A 16,957-nucleotide genomic window follows, 5' to 3' on the forward strand; every position below is an offset into this window, starting at 1 on the left:
AACTATTACATATGAAGCATCAACTACTGGATAAGAAACATCAACTACTTGATATGAAACATCAACTATTAAATATGAAACATCACCTACTGGACATGAAACATCAACTACTAAATGTGAAACATAAACTATTAAATATGAAGCATCAACTACTAGATATGAAACATCAACTGTTGGATAAGAAACATCAACTACTGGATAAGAAACATCAACTACTGGATAAGAAACATCAACTGTTGGATATGAAACATAAACTGTTGGATAAAAAACATCAACTAGTAAATATGAAGCATCAATTACTGGATAAGAAGCATCAACTACTGAAAAGCTTTGATAGTCAGGTGAGCATTGGATATGAAACATCAACTATTTAATATGAAGCATCAACTATTGGATATGAAACATCAACTATTAAATATGAAACATCAACTATTAAATATGAAGCATCAACTACTGGATATGAAACATCAACTTCTGGATAAGAAACATCAACTACTGTATATGAAACATCAACTCCTGGATATGAGACATAAACTGTTGGATAAGAAACATCAACTATTAAATATGAAGCATCAGCTACTGTATAAGAAACATCAACTACTGGATAAGAAACATCAACTATTAAATATGAAACATCAACTACTGGATATGAAACATCAACTACTGGATATTAAACATTGACTACTGGATAAGAAACATCAACTGCTGAATATGAAACATCAATTACTGTATAAGAAACATCAAATAGGGTGAGCTTTTGATTGTGGGCAGTATAAGGTACACCTGTGCACTACTCATGATGTCGGATCAGCATCTTGATGTGGCACAACTGTGAGGTGGGATGGATTATCTCAGCCAAGCAGAAGTGCTTGCTATCACACATTTAGACTGATTTGTGAACAATATTTGAGAGAAATGGTAATATTGTGTATCTGGCATGAATTTTAGAACTGAGGAAAATAATCAAATAATCAGTGCATGAGATGCAGGCATAAACAATTCTGCATCATAGAAGAGTAATCAATTATAGTGGAATGTGGTTTTGTTATTTTAACGGCAGCACCAGCGTAGCATTTACATCTGTCAAAGTGGCGTTCTCCACATTTACCAGGTAGGAAACCTTGGTCTGCCTTTATGTGGTTCTGCAGGGCTGAGCACTGGAGTTGTAACCTGAGACCGAACCCGAACTGAATCACCTGATCGGTTCTGTTGGATTTGGGCCGCGAATTATGTTATTTGAGCGGGTTGTCGCGCGGCGCGCTCCGCTCGCTCGATCAGCGAGAGAGAGAGAGAGAGAGAGAGAGAGAGAGAGAGAGAGAGAGAGAGAGAGAGAGAGAGAGAGAGAGAGAGAGAGAGAGAGAGAGAGAGAGAGAGAGAGAGAGAGAGAGAGAGAGAGAGAGAGAGAGAGAGAGAGAGAGAGAGAGAGAGAGAGAGAGTCTTTCATTATTGTTTCTCCTGGAAGCGCTCAGTCAGACTGGGTGCTGGGACGTTGGGAGATCTGGTCTTCGGGAGGGAGCGAGGTCAGTGACGGTGGCTGCAGTGTGATCATCTGTCTCTTTTATTTGGGGACACGGGGAAGTTAAAAGAAGAGAGAAATAGAAGACAGAAGTTTTTGTTCCACTTTATTCTTTTGTTTCATGATGATAAACTGATGTGGAAGCTTTGGTTCATTTTAAGTTACAGGAGATTTTGTTTTCCATCTGCTCCTCCAGAGACAGCATGGACACGAGGGTTGCATGGTGAGGGTCCCACAGGATTGGTTAGTGCAGTCACACAGCCGAGCTGGAGGGGGACAGGTGTTGTCCTGCTTTATATTGCAAGCTTGTGTGTCATATGCATTACAGCCAGCGATCCAAACAGCAGCAGCACCCTGAACTACTGGATAAGAAACATCAACTATTAAATATGAAGCATCAACTACTGGATATGAAATATCAACTATTAATTATGAAGCATCAACTACTAGATAAGAAACATCAACTACTTGATATGAAACTTCAACTACTGGATATGAAACAACAACTATTAAATATGAAACATCAACTACTGGATATTAAACAACAACTATTGGATATGAAACATCAACTATTAAATATAAAACATCAACTACTGGATATGAAATATCAACTATTAATTATGAAGCATCAACTACTAGATAAGAAACATCAACTACATGATATGAAACATCAACTATTAAACATGAAACATCAACTACTGGATATGAAACAACAACTACTGGATATGAAACAACAACTATTGGATATGAAACATCAACTATTAAATATAAAACATCAACTACTGGATATGAAACATCAACTATTAAATATAAAACATCAACTACTGGATATGAAACATCAACTATTAAATATGAAACATGAACTACTGGATATGAAATATCAACTATTAATTATGAAGCATCAACTACTAGATAAGAAACATCAACTACTAGATATAAAACATCAACTACTAAATATAAAACATCAATTACTGGCTATGAAACATCAACTATTAAATATGAAACATCAACTACTGGATATAAAACATCAACTGCTGGATATGAAACATCAACTGCTGAATATGAAACATCAACTGCTGAATATGAAACATCAACTACTGGGTATGAAACATCAACTATTAAATATGAAGCATCAACTGCTGGATATGAAACAACAACTATTGGATATAAAACATCAACTATTAAATATAAAACATCAACTACTGGATATGAAATATCAACTCTTAATTATGAAGCATCAACTACTGGATATAAAACATCAACAGCTGGATATGAAACATCAACTGCTGAATATGAAACATCAACTACTGGGTATCAACTATTAAATATGAAGCATCAACTGCTGGGTATGAAACATCAATTTTAGGTATGAATGCACAATCTTTATTATTATGTTGTTGTTGTTGTTGTTGTTGTTTTAACACAAAACTGTGATATTGTTTTTATTTTTGTGAACACTGAAGTTGATGGAATTGTATTTTTAAAATGTGGTTTTTACTGTTTACTTCAGCTGATGTGTGTTGGTGAGTTGTATCAAAATGGTTTTTATCTCTTTTTAATCTTCATTTTTATTCTGCAGTCATTTTTTACATGTTCTGTGTCATTCCCATCAAACCAATATTGCCATGACCACATTATGTAGTATGATAATTAAAGATCTTGAGAGATTATCAAATATTTTCTAGTTTGTTAAGTTAGAAAGGTTTTAAATTGTTGTCCAAATCTGTGGGTTTTATAGATAATACAAATTTAGTTTCTAATATTGACATGTCATGTTCTTCCAGCTTCATATGTACCTGACACAAATACACAGGTGACTCTTTCCAGACAGGACCTGTTCTAAGCATCCAGGTCCAGGTTGATGTAGCTCTGGTGTTTGGCTGAGGTCCAAATCCACCCCACAGAGCAGGGAGGATATTTTAATTCTCCAGCACACTGCAGCTCTGCTGGTGTTCTCCCTTGTAAAGGGAGTCAGGGAGCTGGAGGCAGGAAGTCACTACAGACCGTAAATCATAAAGCTGAAGTGGCAATCCATCGTTTTTGTGGCATGTTTATTGTGCTTTTCTCTACTTCTCTCCAAAGGCTGATCCATAACTGTCCCACATTCCCAACTTCAAATGATCTCCCCTTTGGGGGTTTTGGATTGCATCAACACATTTAACCCTTTGGCCTTAGCCTTCAATGAGTGTTTCTCAGTTTCTAGCATTGTTTTAGGTCTTCTTTTAGTGGTAAACACTGGTGCATTGTCAAGTCAAATTAGGCTTACTTCAGGGAAAGTGGTCTGAGTGCCATTACGTCAGGTTTTCTGCAGATAGGAAGGAAAAAGTAATGTAATTAGTGGCTGATGACAACTTTTATGGAAACACCGGCTCTGTTACTTCAATGCAGTAATATTTGTCTCTCAAAGTTTATTCTGGTTGTTAGGTGGCTTCCAGGATGTGGCACTGAGCTGAAGAGGAAAGGGCTTGGTTTCTTCCTGGAGCACACCAACAAAACCTTGAGTCAACCTGCGACATGATTGTTGTTTTACTTTCTTAATCTTTAGAGTTTCCAATAAATGATTGGAACTATTTAGATCAAAAGTTATCCACCGCCCACCCTTGAAACCATGAACGTGTACATTTTTATCTGTATAATCAACGGGGGGGGGGGGGGGGGGGCTACTTTTTTGTGAGATGTTGATCTGGAAAGAATCCAGGTTATAATTCGTGACGTTAAAACATAACTTTGGTTCATTTTCAACAAACTATTCTCGAATCCTTTGTCTCATGCAATAGCTGGCCCCAAAAATTTAGAACCACTGTGGAGTGAGTGATGTCGCTACATATTTGTTAAATGATTGATAAGATGTGATATTTTACATAAATATGAATTATCAATCTGATTGGTCTTTGAATGTTTGATTTAACATCACCTTAGAAGAGGGGTGTCAAATATGCGGCCCGCAGGCCGGATGCGGCCCGCAAGCGGCTTTAATCCGGCCCGCGAGATGGTTGTGAAAACTTTATTTTCATACTTTACAATGTAGAGTGAAAATAAACTTATCTTTGTGAGCAAGTTTTCTCTGTAACGAGTATAAATAAAACAAAGCTGCGCTCAAGGCTCACACAAGAACTTGAATCACATCCTGAAGTTGGCTGCCACTCAGGATGTGACTTCTGATGTTGATGTGCTGGTGAAAGCTAAAAGATGTGAAGTAAAATGAGTCAAATATACTTTAAGTGCTGCATGGAACTGATCTTGCCATGTTATCTGTAAGCTCTTTGAATCACTAAGGAATGTTTTATTTATTGATTGATTTTTTTTTTTTTTTTTTCAAAATTTCATGTACACTTGTACTACACTGTCCTCAGGCTCCAGCCTTGTTTTATATTGATTGTATTAAAACAAAGAAAACAATCTGAAGTTTTTTTTTTTTTTACCGGTCCGGCCCACTTGGGACTGGATTTCCCTCCATGGGGCCCCTGAGCTAAAATGAGTTTGACACCCCTGCCTTAGACTCTGAACTATTCAGGGAACACACACTTAAATCAGACAGAGTAAAGGATATTGTTTATAAAAGTGAATTTTATTCTATCTTATTAAACTAATGATTATACATGAAAAATTATGAATGAAATGATGGAACGTAAGCCAGATGTTTGTAGCAAAACCTTGTTAAGTATCTGAGAGCTCTTGTGATGTCTGGGTTGTAAAATCAGTTTGACTAGAGATTATTCATGGAGCCATCCGACACATCGTGCAAGTCTACGATACGCTTGTGCGATGGCAGCTCTCGGCAGTCCAGAGGAAAGGCAGCCAGAGTGGTGATGTGATGGATTGGCTGTTCCCTTTGCATTCAGGTATCACCAGCCATGAGATTCTAACAGGGTCTGCCAGTTAGATGTTCCACGACTGAGGTGTTGTAGTGTCTGAAACCACTCGCTTTGACCTTGAGGCTCACCCGGTCGGCCGAACCAGAAGGCAGCGGAGAACTGACTAGATCAGGAAGTGACCTCTGTTTTATTAACGGTTGTTGACAAATTTAGACAAATCAGAATCTGACATGTTTTAAAGGCTTTAGCAAATAGCTCAGGAAATCACTCCTTCCCTCAGACACTTAGAGAAGTTGTTTCTTAGCAAAAATGTTATAACATCAATAATAATATCATGAGGTGTGAATATACCAGTGGATTAAATTATTAATTCAACAAAAACTAATCTGGTGTAGTTCAAGATCTGAAATAAATCATTGGTATTGGACACAGTATTGAAACACTTTGGATTTAATCATTCAACAAAATATGATTATATGGCGCTTATAATTATAAAGTTGTTTATGGGCCAGGAAAGACAAACGTTATTCCGAGGGTAAAAGTCTCGTCTTCTGCATGGGACCTTGGGCTTCCAGCTAAGATGAGGGTCAGGAGGAGAACTTTATTATGGCTCCCCTTCTTGGTAACAAGGTCGTAGAGCAGTGTGTTTTCTGGTTTGGAGACCAGACGGTTAGGACGTGGCACACAAGTTCACTTCCTCGTATCAGCACCACGGTGTCAGATTGACCTGTATGAAGAAGTTTGGCCTGTATGTTAAAAGTGAACTTCTGCTCCTTTGTGATGAAAAACATGGCCTTCTTGTACGCCGCACCACCAAAGGAAAGGTCACGTACGACCCATTCGCTGCAGCATGGTTTTGAGAAATGTCTGCGATGTTACCAGATTTCCTTCCATCCAGTGTTGTGTTCGTCTTTCACCAGGATCTCGTTTCGACGAGTCCAACCATTGAACGCATTCTTCTCCAGCAGATCCCAATGATTCTCAACGGGTTCAGGTCGGGGAAATGATGTCTCATGCTCCCTGGTGATCATCTTGGAACATGCCTGTGCCATCAGGAAGATGAAAGTCTGTTGAGCATCCTGTCAGCTGACCTCATTCTTTGGTCGCTTAATGATGCTGAACCCAGACCTGAACTGCAGCAACCCCAGATCACACATCCATGTGGCACCCAGGCAGCTGGTCCACAGCAGAACTGTTTCATCCGCGACTCTGGGTTACAAAAATCCAGTTTGATTCAGCTTCTAACCATTCTGTAAATCCTCCCCGGTTCCTTCGTCCTTGCTCAGATTTGGGTCCTTTCCTCATCATCTACCCGCCTGTGCCTCCATTCCATGGCTTCTATAAGACCACACGGCAACAGCCAGCTGTTGCGTTCATTCGCAGAATGAAATCTGCTTGTTTGCTTTAACAGACGCAGTTGTGTGTGTGTGTGTGTGCTTCTCCTTCAGCAGAGGGCTGCACAGCGTCATCTCTCGTGGTCCTCCTCGGTTCTGAGGTCATCCGTTCTTCCTGGCAGCAGGTCTCAGTGAGAAGCAGATACAACGTGCTATCATGCTATCGTGTGGAATTGACCTTCCCTCTAAACGCTGCAGCGTACACTCTCTTTCTCTGAGGCCGGCCTTTTCCAGCGTGCAGACCAGGGAGGAAACCGTCTGCTTAGATTCACACCAATCAGGGGAGGAAGGAAGCCACTTTCCACTGTTTGGAGCGAGTGCGTGAAGGAATCACGAGCCATCTGGACCTCAGTAGCTGCTCTGGCCAGGACGAGACGCGATAGGAGGATGGAAACTGTAAAAGAGTTACAGCGGAGTGGATGATGGCTTGATCCCTCGTCTGGGGACGGATCCCTGCTCCCAGTCGGAGCAAGAAATCTGCCTCAGTCACTTCCACACAAAAAGCATCAGGGCAGAAAATGATGGATCCCCTAGTTCCTCCACCCTTGAGCAGATGGGGAACTCTGAGATATTTATAATCAGTTTGGGAGCAGTACGTGGTAACCGGTGAGATTCCCTCCGCTGCTGGATATCCCCTCAAATCCAATAAGTGGTTCCACTTTCTCTCCGGGAGAAGAATTGTACACTAGAGTGTGTGAGCGATGGAGACAGTGGATGGGAGGATGGAGAAATCCATTACGGGGAAACAGAGCCACCTGGAGACATCCACGCAGACTCTCCACCCGGCAGCTCCACTTCCACCGTGAGGCAGGCTTTTTAAGGGTTAACGGAAAAGCACCGGAACCATTAGGAAAATGGGTTTAAAGTGGAGGAATTTAGGAAAATGTTGTAAATATTTGCAGAAATGATTCGTTATCGGCATCAAAATGAAAAAAAAACTTAAATTTATCTTGCAGCAAAGCAAGTTCAACAGGAGAGATACCTCCAGTGTGTGTGTGTGTGTGTGTGTGTGTGTGTGTGTGTGTGTGTGTGTGTGTGTGTGTGTGTGTGTGTGTGTGTGTGTGTGTGTGTGTGTGTGTGTGTGTGTGTGTGTGTGTGTGTGTGTGTGTGTGTGTGTATGTATGTGTGTGTGTGTGTGTGTGTGTGTGTGTGTGTTTGTGTGTGTGGCAGCACGGCAGGGGAGCTGGCCCGGGGTCTGAAGCGGAGCCGCGGAGCGTGTCGCTCCCCGAGCCCATTAATCATTCCCAGCCGGCCCGGTCTCAGAGCCTCAGAGGCTGGATGAGCACGCGCTAGGTGGTCCCGATGCCATCCCAGAGGCCCCTCCACGTCTGCTCCGTGTAGGCAGACAAAAGGCACGCAATCGCACCAACGCCTTCCAATTGAAATCAGGAGGCAACAAGACCGAAATGAGCAAAAGTAAATGATGTAGTCGTCCAAGAATGAAAATAATTCTCTATAAACAGCTAAAAATAGACCTAAACTCGTAAAATGACAGAGGTTTTCGTGTGGGCCTCTGTGGTTACGTGTGACTAAATCGAGATGAAACATTAAAGGATTATTTTGGAAATCTTTTCAACGTTTTTGTTAAACCATAAAATCAGTTAAGACTGTAGAGTTCGGGGACCAGAGCGTTTTGTTGATGGGTAAGGGGAGCTGTGGGTAAGGATGGAGAGGAGATCCTCTGCATCATCCTTAAAAATAACGGTCACTGATCATTTATAGGGTATGGTAAATGTGCAAACAAACAAGCATGATTCAAATCGCTAAACAAGTCTGTTGTGTGGTTGTCTCCCAGTAATTCTAATCTGTCGCTCATCATTTCATCAAAGGCCACTTTAGGGTTGATGATGTGTGATTTACAGTTTCTGGGTGTTTTCTAGGTGTGTGAAAGACTGAATCCTCCATTAACTACACACAGAAACATCCTGGAAACAGATTTCCATTCGTCAGACCAACAGAACTGTTCAATCCGCTCTTCAAAGTCAGAGTGAAGCTTTTCTGCCTCTGAACATCACGTCTGTCTCAAATTATGAGCTCAACTAAACAAAATCCTCCAAACGAGCAGCCTGTGTCCAGAGGACGCCGGCCAGCAGCGCGGCTGGGATGTTGTTTTTTAGATTTACAGTCGGGCTGTCACAGGGGAACCTCTAAAAGTCGCTCTGGAACCGTTTCAGGAGCATTTTGTTGTTGGAGCTGCTGCTGGTCCTGTTGTTAGCTTTAGCATGTGATTAGCATAAAGCATCCCTTGCATAAACTCTCAGAACAAAAATGTTTCAGACATGTTTACTTTGAGCTTTGATGGTGAAGGATAAAAGAGCCGCTTTAGCTGAACTTAAACTCGTTCTCTACTTTTGTCTCTTTTGTAAACAGAAGTCATTTGATTCCTACTTGAAGTGACACAGAGCAGTTTCCTGCTCCTCCACCCTGGTTAAAAATGGAATTACATCTGTCGTAAACAAACCTGCAGTAGCTAGCGCTAACAGCGAGCTAACTCTGACATGAGCCAGCTGATACTGAAATAAACCACAAAGTTAAAAGATCCACTCAGTTGGACAAAAAATATTATTACGTGCAAAGCCAGTAGCAACAAAGCCAGGTCATCATCAGTTCATGATTTTGTATCCTCCTTTAGCTTCCTCAAGTTAGCATAGGCCGCGTCGATGTTCATTTTGGTTTTGGCTCTTTGCGTCGCCCCTAAAGACATCACTTTCTTATGCCTGTTTCACAATGGAAGCATCAGTGGCCTTTTTTTGGTCCTAGCATCGTTCAGACTAGTCGTTAGCTCATCAACCACATATAAACTCTATTTTTCTAAACAGAGGCTGTTCAAACAGCTGTCTACAACTTTTCCCGAATGTTCTTGAATAACTGAGTCGTCATTAAGGCAACTCTACAGTATAAACTGGTTCCCTGTGTTGCTTGTGTCACTGAGTGTTGCACCGGGGTGTTAGGGTAACATTTTAGCTGCTGATGACTGCTGTGTCTAGGGATGGGTACCTTTGACATTTGAATCGATCCGGTGCTAATTCCCGGTACCTAGGAATCGATACCGGTACTTAATGGTACCAGTTTTCGATACTTTTGAGTGTTTAATATTTTAATTCTCTTTTATAATTAAATATATATTTTTCTCAATATATAACCATATTTGATAAATATCATGATAAATAACATCCAACTGTTTGTATTTTAACATCGTCCTTGTAGTTTTATAAGCTGATAATTAAACTGAAGCAAACATCTTTACTGTGAACTAAATTTACTGTGTATCTTCATTCCTTTTGCCGTCTTTTTTCATTTGATTTTTCCTACTGGGAAGTTAGAATTTCCGAGGAGAAAGCGATCGCACCATTAGCTGATAACAAGGGTGGCAATGGAAGCTAACATATCAAGCTAACGTTATCTTAAACAGTTTATTTAGCTGCTGTAGCAGATTAAAACGATGATGCCTCACACTTAGATCGTTGTCGCTGGTTTCATCTTCACCCAATCACCCGTCACATTTAGTAAAGTGAAGCCAAACTTTAGAGCGCGTTCATGTTCTTCTAGTGGGAAATTCGGAGTTCCGAGGAGAAAGCGAACGCACCATTAGCGAAACGGAAGCTAACATATCAAGCTAACGTTATCTTAAGCATTTTATTTACCTACCAGAGCAGATTAAGATGAGGATGTCTCACTTAGATCGTTGTCGCTGGTTTCATCATCACCCAGTTACCCATCACATTTAGTGAAGTGGACCCAAGCGTTAGCGTGCGTTCTTTCTACCATGCTGCTCTGTTTACAACTCGCTCGCAGCGACCGACGACGTAATGCTCTTGCGCATGCGCAGCTGTCTAGGCAAGTTCTCGTTATGAAGGACGGGTACCGAAACGAGGCACCGTTTCAAATGACGTGAATCGGTGTTCAGTCAGTACTATGGAATTCGGTCGGTACCTTAAAAAGTACCGAATTCGGTACCCATCGCTAGCTGTGTTTACGTGTTTACACCACAGTCCCACTCTTTTGTGAATGGGTTGTAAAACTGAAGGGATTCTGAATATAAATAAAGTTTGTACACATTGAACATTAGTGCTGCAAATCTCCACAACAATCACTCACTCTGAGCACACTCGCTGTGGTCTCGCTCCAACTCGCTGGTTTTCTGAGCTGCTGATTTCTCACTAGTGAAGCGGGGAACTGGTGTCCAGCTGAGAGGCAGGTGGACGACCTGGACAGGTGTGTGTTCACAGGGACACACAACCAGCCACTCAGCCCCGGGTGGAGCGGTCCAGCATCGTGGCTGACTCTGAGCATCATTGGTGACTTGAAACATCACAGATTTGCTGTCAGATGACTGCAAGAAAACAAGTGTAAAGATTTACACTTGAAATGTAAAACAGGTGAGAAAATGCTGCGGTTTTAATGAGCTCTTCTCCAATTTATCTTTGGATTTCACGGTTGTGCAGCCATTGTGTTTTGATTGGGTTTATTATAGGGTGGTCTGCAGACTGGGAGCAGATCCAGCAGCCAGCTGATACCATCGCATCCCAACCCAGCTGCCTTGTGGGCGCTAAACATCTTGGCTCTTTTTCATTCAGGCCACCTGATAGGATCTGCACAGATCTGCACGCTCCACTCCTGCATGTCTTGATGAATTTATCGGTTCCATCAAAATTTCTTCTTCATGAAATTCACCCTGAAAGCCACATTAGAAGGCAGCCAGCCGACATGCTGAGCTGAAAGGAAAGTGAACGTAGGGAATCAAGACGGATCGGGCCTCCAGCTGACTTCCAGCTGTAGTAAAACCCAACATCTCGTGGCAGGCTGACAGCGCAAACAAGCGCTGAAATTGAAACAAGTACAAAATGACACGTATGACTGACTGAAGCTCGCCTCAAAAACCTCTTGGCAAGTTGAGGTTTCCCACAGTTCCCTTCACAGCCCATCAGTCAGGCCGGCACGAGCGTGGGGAGAATATGAAGCAGCTGCCGGGGACAGAAGGGCTTAACCTGTCACCACGTGCGTGCATTTTCCAGTCTAATTCATTATTTTACAGAAATAAAAAACATAAATTCATGATGAACTTGATCATACATTAAAAAGGTGTTTCTTCCTGGAAAGTGGGCAATCACAAACTAATAAGTTCAGTGGCAAAATGCAGATTTAAGCAAATGGAAAAGTGAGACGATTCAAATACAAGATTAAACTAAACTAGGATGTTTCCTCTAAAAAAGCACCGAGCTTCCAATAATCTAAGCTGAGACAAAATGTTCTGATGTGAGACGATCAGTATCAATGTTAATGCTGCTGCTGGTGACTCATTAGGGTCACCGTGGCAACCGCACATCTGTGAGCAGCACTGGGCTGTGACGATGACACGTGTGAATTTCTATGCTCGCGTAGGAGGTGTGATGGTAAAAAAAAAAAAACCTCACTTCCTGTTTTAAGGAGAATTTTACGATGAAGTTTTGGTGCGCCCTCACTGCACTCTGCGACGATTGGAGAGAAATCCAAAAGTCCTGCAGCGGTCAGAGTGGGTGGAAGAGGAAAAAAATTATTTTGTTTTGAGTGAGAGCAACGTTCCACGAAAAAAATACGTAAACGGCGATCGTGTAAAAACCTCGAAATCAAGGCCGACCGTAGCTAAAGATTTTGCTCTGCAGGAGAATCGAGTCCCGCTCCACAGCAGCCTCGACAGGTCTACCATCGGCTCGGCTAAGTTTAGACTGGGCCAATCACAGCCCTCTAAACTACAAAGATGGCGTTGGCTCAGGAAGGTCGCTGGTTTGAAAAAACTTTGGATAATTTAGGCTTTGCTATTCTTTGAGACGTGAGCTGATAGAGGTACTTCTTCATCTTCAACGTTTTAAGGTGCGCTGCCCTGTTGACTGACTCCCGCCGGTATGAATACATCACCTTACTGATCTGATTGGTCCTAGCGCTGCCCACTGGCGTGCAGCGACAGCTGTAGATTTAAAGGTGTGGTTGACTGAATTTCTGATTATAACCCCCAAATTCCACTACCTCCGCTCCGACACGAACGCCAGAGCAAAATCGGTCCCGTTCTAGTCAATCAGAGCAATTCCACTACTGTGGCCGTGCTCCGGCAGTGCGGTGCCGTGCGGCGCCCTCTGTTCCGGCGTCCGGCAAAAATAGAATCGATCCTATTTTTGCCGGACGCCGGAGCACCTCCGCAGTAAATGGACAGAAATCACAACCGCCCAACAGGAAAAGGAGCAAGCACAATTTCCGTTTTTCACAATAAATCGATAAACAAAAGGCGTTTTTTGTGTCATATGCACAGGTTTAACAACTTTTAACAACTATTAATGGCGGCTGAACTTTAAATGCACAAAAGTAAGCCATAAATACAGTTTCTACTATCAAAGTAGTCACACTTTGTTGATCCAAACACTGCTGATCTCTCAACACAAATGATGGGCAGATTAAACAGTTCATTTCGATGCTTCTCCCACACAACGGGTATTTGGATCTAACTTCCGCGTTTATTGCTCGGACTGTATCGCAAGATCTCGAAAATCCCGCGCATGCTTGTATGCCCCCCTCAGGTCTCCGCACCGGAGCGGAGCCGTTGTAGAGCGGGTACCAAGAAAAATTGAGTTTGGAAGCGAGCGGCTGCGGAAGGCGGGGGCGGACCGGAGCGGAGCGGAGGTAGTGCAATTTGGGGGTAAAGGGTCACTCTGAGCTTTTCATGCAGGCTGAACATGAAAATGGTCTCCTACACCTATCTCCTGCGTTAGCTTCTGATAGAAAATAGATGGTGAAATCCTAGGATCTGAAAATCCTCACACTGTGATGTCACACTGTGAATTTGCATTCATGGCCTCACTCATCTTGACTTGCGCCCGCCCACAGGATGGCTTTTTAAAAAGATTTTTGCAGCAAATTTTTGACCAAGGCTAGTCTACAAGACACCTCCCGTGTATTTTTGTTCAGCTAGCTAAACGGCTAACAAACGGAGAGCAGACGCCTCGGTAGAACATGAACATTGGAACACTCCTCGGCGGCTCCTTGTGACGTATCTCCTAGGCAACCGGGGCGGGACCAAGACATCAAGGCAAGGTTCCTCGGCATTGAGAAACACCCCTGGTGATAGTGACTTTGCAACATGGCTGACCGCTTTCTGTTAGCCAATCAGAAGCGAGATGTGCGCAGCGCATATCATTAATAATAATGAGCAGTCCTGCTGTTTTCAGCCTACCCCTGCACCAGCAAACTTCTGCATCTCAGAAAAGGAGCATCATAGATCTTTTATTGATTATAAGGCATTGATTTACACTAGAGAGCACTGCAAATATGTTGAATAAACGAGTAAAGCACACCTTTAACCGAGCTCTGTCTAAGGGTCGTGAGGCTAGCGAAAACAGATGACAGAACACCAGTTTACTCTGTAAAGTCCAAAGTTTCGACTCTAAATGATGCGTTTGTGGTTAAGTCTATCTGAGCTACAACATCCTGTAGATCTGTGTTGTTTTATATAAAACGTGTCTATGTCGACGTTTCACGTACACGATTATTGCATTTGGAGATCCTTCACGTTTTTCCCTTGCAGCGAGGCGTCACAACAGCCACAGCGATGAGCGTGAGTAATCCATCCTCACAGGAACTTTGTTAGAACTGATTCTACGGCTGTTTCCCGCCTCTTTGTTTGCACCTCCCTGCAGATGTTTCATAACTCTCTGTGAATGTGAACCATCCAGATGTTCCACCCAGAAAACCAGCTGATAGGAATTCAGATGGTGCTGCTGCCAAGACTAACGCCTTCTCACCAAACGATGGCAGCTCTGCAGGCTAAGTCATGGGAAGCTGACTTCGTCTTCCTTTTCCTTGATGCCTGCATCTCTCTCTCTCTCTCTCTCTCTCTCTCTCTCTCTCTCTCTCTCTCTCTCTCTCTCTCTCCTGTTTCTTCTGTGTTTGATTTCCCCGCAGCACGGTTAGAAGAGAGGTCAGAGCTCCTCCCCTGGGCCGTCTGAAGGTCCTTGTGATTCATCTGTGGATGGAAGACAAGGCTCTGCTGCTGCTTTATCTGATCACAAAAAGTGAGACGCTAAAGGGGGAGGGAAGGGAGAAGCCGCCCCCTGACACCTAGATGGATGCCACCCTTTGTTGTGGTGAAACGCGCACATGCGCACGAAAGAGAACAACTTATTCACTTGTTCCGTTTGAATGAGCAGGCCGTGGCCGTGTCGGGGCTCCAGATTGGGCTGCAGTGGGACACCAGCATCACACCGGACCTCCCCGCCTTTGTCTCGCGCTCTGAATAGTTTACCGTGGCAGTTTATGCTCCATACGTGCCAGAAATGTCAATAAACCCGCCCTAATCACCCCTCCGATCTGGAACTGCTTATGGAAACTCAACCTGCCACTCGCGGCCGATCATGCTGCCACTCCGTGCGTAATTACGCATTCGGACATGCGCGCTCTTTGGTTAAAAAAACAACAACCTTACTGTCAGTTAATTAGTGTTCAGGAATTTAGTTTAAATGAAAATAACAATCAAGGATGAGAATGTCCTTTTGCTTATTAACACAATAAAACGCCTATAAAGTCTCGCTGAAGAATTTATAAACTAAATTCGTTTATTTTAAAGCTTATTTCTTAAAATCTCCAGAAAATATTCGACAGAAATCCTTTTATTTTCATTATTAAATCCGCACATACTTTCTCATTTACGTGGAAGTTGTTTAAAACAGCAAAAGCCCGTAAATGTAACACTTCACATCATTATTTCTGACCATTTGTTTACATTATATCAGTTATTTTCACGCAGAAGTCCCAAACTTCCGATTTTTATGTTTATTTTCTGCTGCAGGTTTAATTAGAGAAACAACATAAAATTATCAAAACAAAGAAATGTGTTTATATTTTTAAATCTGGTGTTGTTATCAGAGAGATGATGATAATCCAAACATTATTATTTATGCTGAGGATTATTTGTGGTTCATATTTATTAACCACCTGACCGGTTGCGTGCTCGGGGGCCTGAGGCCGGGGAAGGAATGCGGGATCGGGCTTACCCACACACTCGTTGGCCTCCCGGGCCGTGGCGCGCTGCCACGGGCGGTCGTAGTGGAACGGTTTGCACCTGTCGCACTCCGGTCCCGCCGTGCTGTGTTTGCACTCGCACACCAGGTTCCCCTCTCGGTCCTTCACGCACTTGGACGCGTGTCCGTTGCACTTGCAGCGCCCTCCGACCTGCAGGTCGGACACGGCGTAAAAGTAGGAGTCTCGGGCGAGCTCCGAGTCGTCCTCGTTCTCGTCCCCGAAGGTGTGCAGCCGGCTGAAGATCACCTTGATGTCGGTGGCCGTGACCCAGTCCTGCAGCACCGGGGAGTTGTCGAAGTCGTGCGCGGACGGGCGTCCGTCCAGCGTGCTGAAGGCGATGAGGCCGCCGGTGAGCGGGTGCATGTCGGTGTGGGAGTCCGTGCAGATCGCCTCCTGCTCGTTCTGCTTGGTGATCGCGGCCTTGTTCTGCCGGTTGTACATCTTCTTGCACTGAGTGGAATAAAACTGGAACGGAACCCACGACTTGCCGTAGTCCATGGACTTGTAGATCGCCATGGATTCGGGTCTGGGTGAGCAGAACTGCAGGCTCACGTAAGTCACCTCGAACTTCTTCCCCAGTGACAGCGTGAGAGTGACGTTCTGCGGGGCCTGGACGTAGTTCTCAGACTGCCAGCAGGTGAGGTTGTGCGGGTTGTTCAGGTCCGTCAGGTACGCAGGTGGATGCGACTTCTTGGGGTCCCCTGCGTCGCACGAGTGGCAGTCCCGGGTGCGCTCCTCTCCCTTCTCCGTCACCACGCAGTACCGGGCGGCCGGGCTCCCGCAGGTGCGGGACACGCGTACGTCCTTCCCGAACGCGGAGTTGACGAAATCCGGGATGCATCTCCGGGGGTTCCCTTTCTCATCGTAGCACGGGTCCGGAGGGGAGGACTGCGCCGCGAACATGCTCAGCCCGTAGCCTCCGAGAGCGCCGGGGCTCAGGGCGCAAAGTGTCAGCAGACTGATCCAAGTCTCCAGGACCCTTCTCATGGTAATCCGAGCACCGACGCGCTGAAACGGAGAAGAGCCGATTAGTGATGGAGGTGGAGGCGCGCGAGACCCTAAATGTGTTGGGAAGTAAACTTACAAAGCAAAGGAAACTCCACCTCCAACCACGATGCTCAGAGTGCTGCAGGAGTGTGAAGCAGCAGCCTGGTCCGAGTCCGTTCTCTCCTCCTCTTCTGGAATCG

At 43.9% G+C, this 16,957-nt stretch overlaps 1 protein-coding gene across 1 annotated transcript in view; it reads right to left on the minus strand.

Annotated features, from left to right (window-relative positions):
- ntn1b (netrin 1b) overlaps positions 1-16,957 on the minus strand; it is a 64,046-nt gene that overhangs the window by 47,056 nt on the left and 33 nt on the right. The window contains exons 1-2 of the mRNA XM_015945251.3: positions 16,855-16,957; positions 15,743-16,778 (exon numbers count right to left, since the gene is read on the minus strand). The exon at positions 16,855-16,957 is cut by the window's right edge and continues 33 nt beyond it. Of these exons, the coding sequence (XP_015800737.3) occupies positions 15,743-16,757 (1,015 nt within the window). The 5' untranslated portion in view covers positions 16,758-16,778; positions 16,855-16,957. The remainder of the gene's footprint in view (positions 1-15,742; positions 16,779-16,854) is intronic.

Source organism: Nothobranchius furzeri, chromosome 12 (genome assembly GCF_043380555.1).
Source record: "Nothobranchius furzeri strain GRZ-AD chromosome 12, NfurGRZ-RIMD1, whole genome shotgun sequence".
NCBI classification, from domain to species: domain Eukaryota; kingdom Metazoa; phylum Chordata; class Actinopteri; order Cyprinodontiformes; family Nothobranchiidae; genus Nothobranchius; species Nothobranchius furzeri.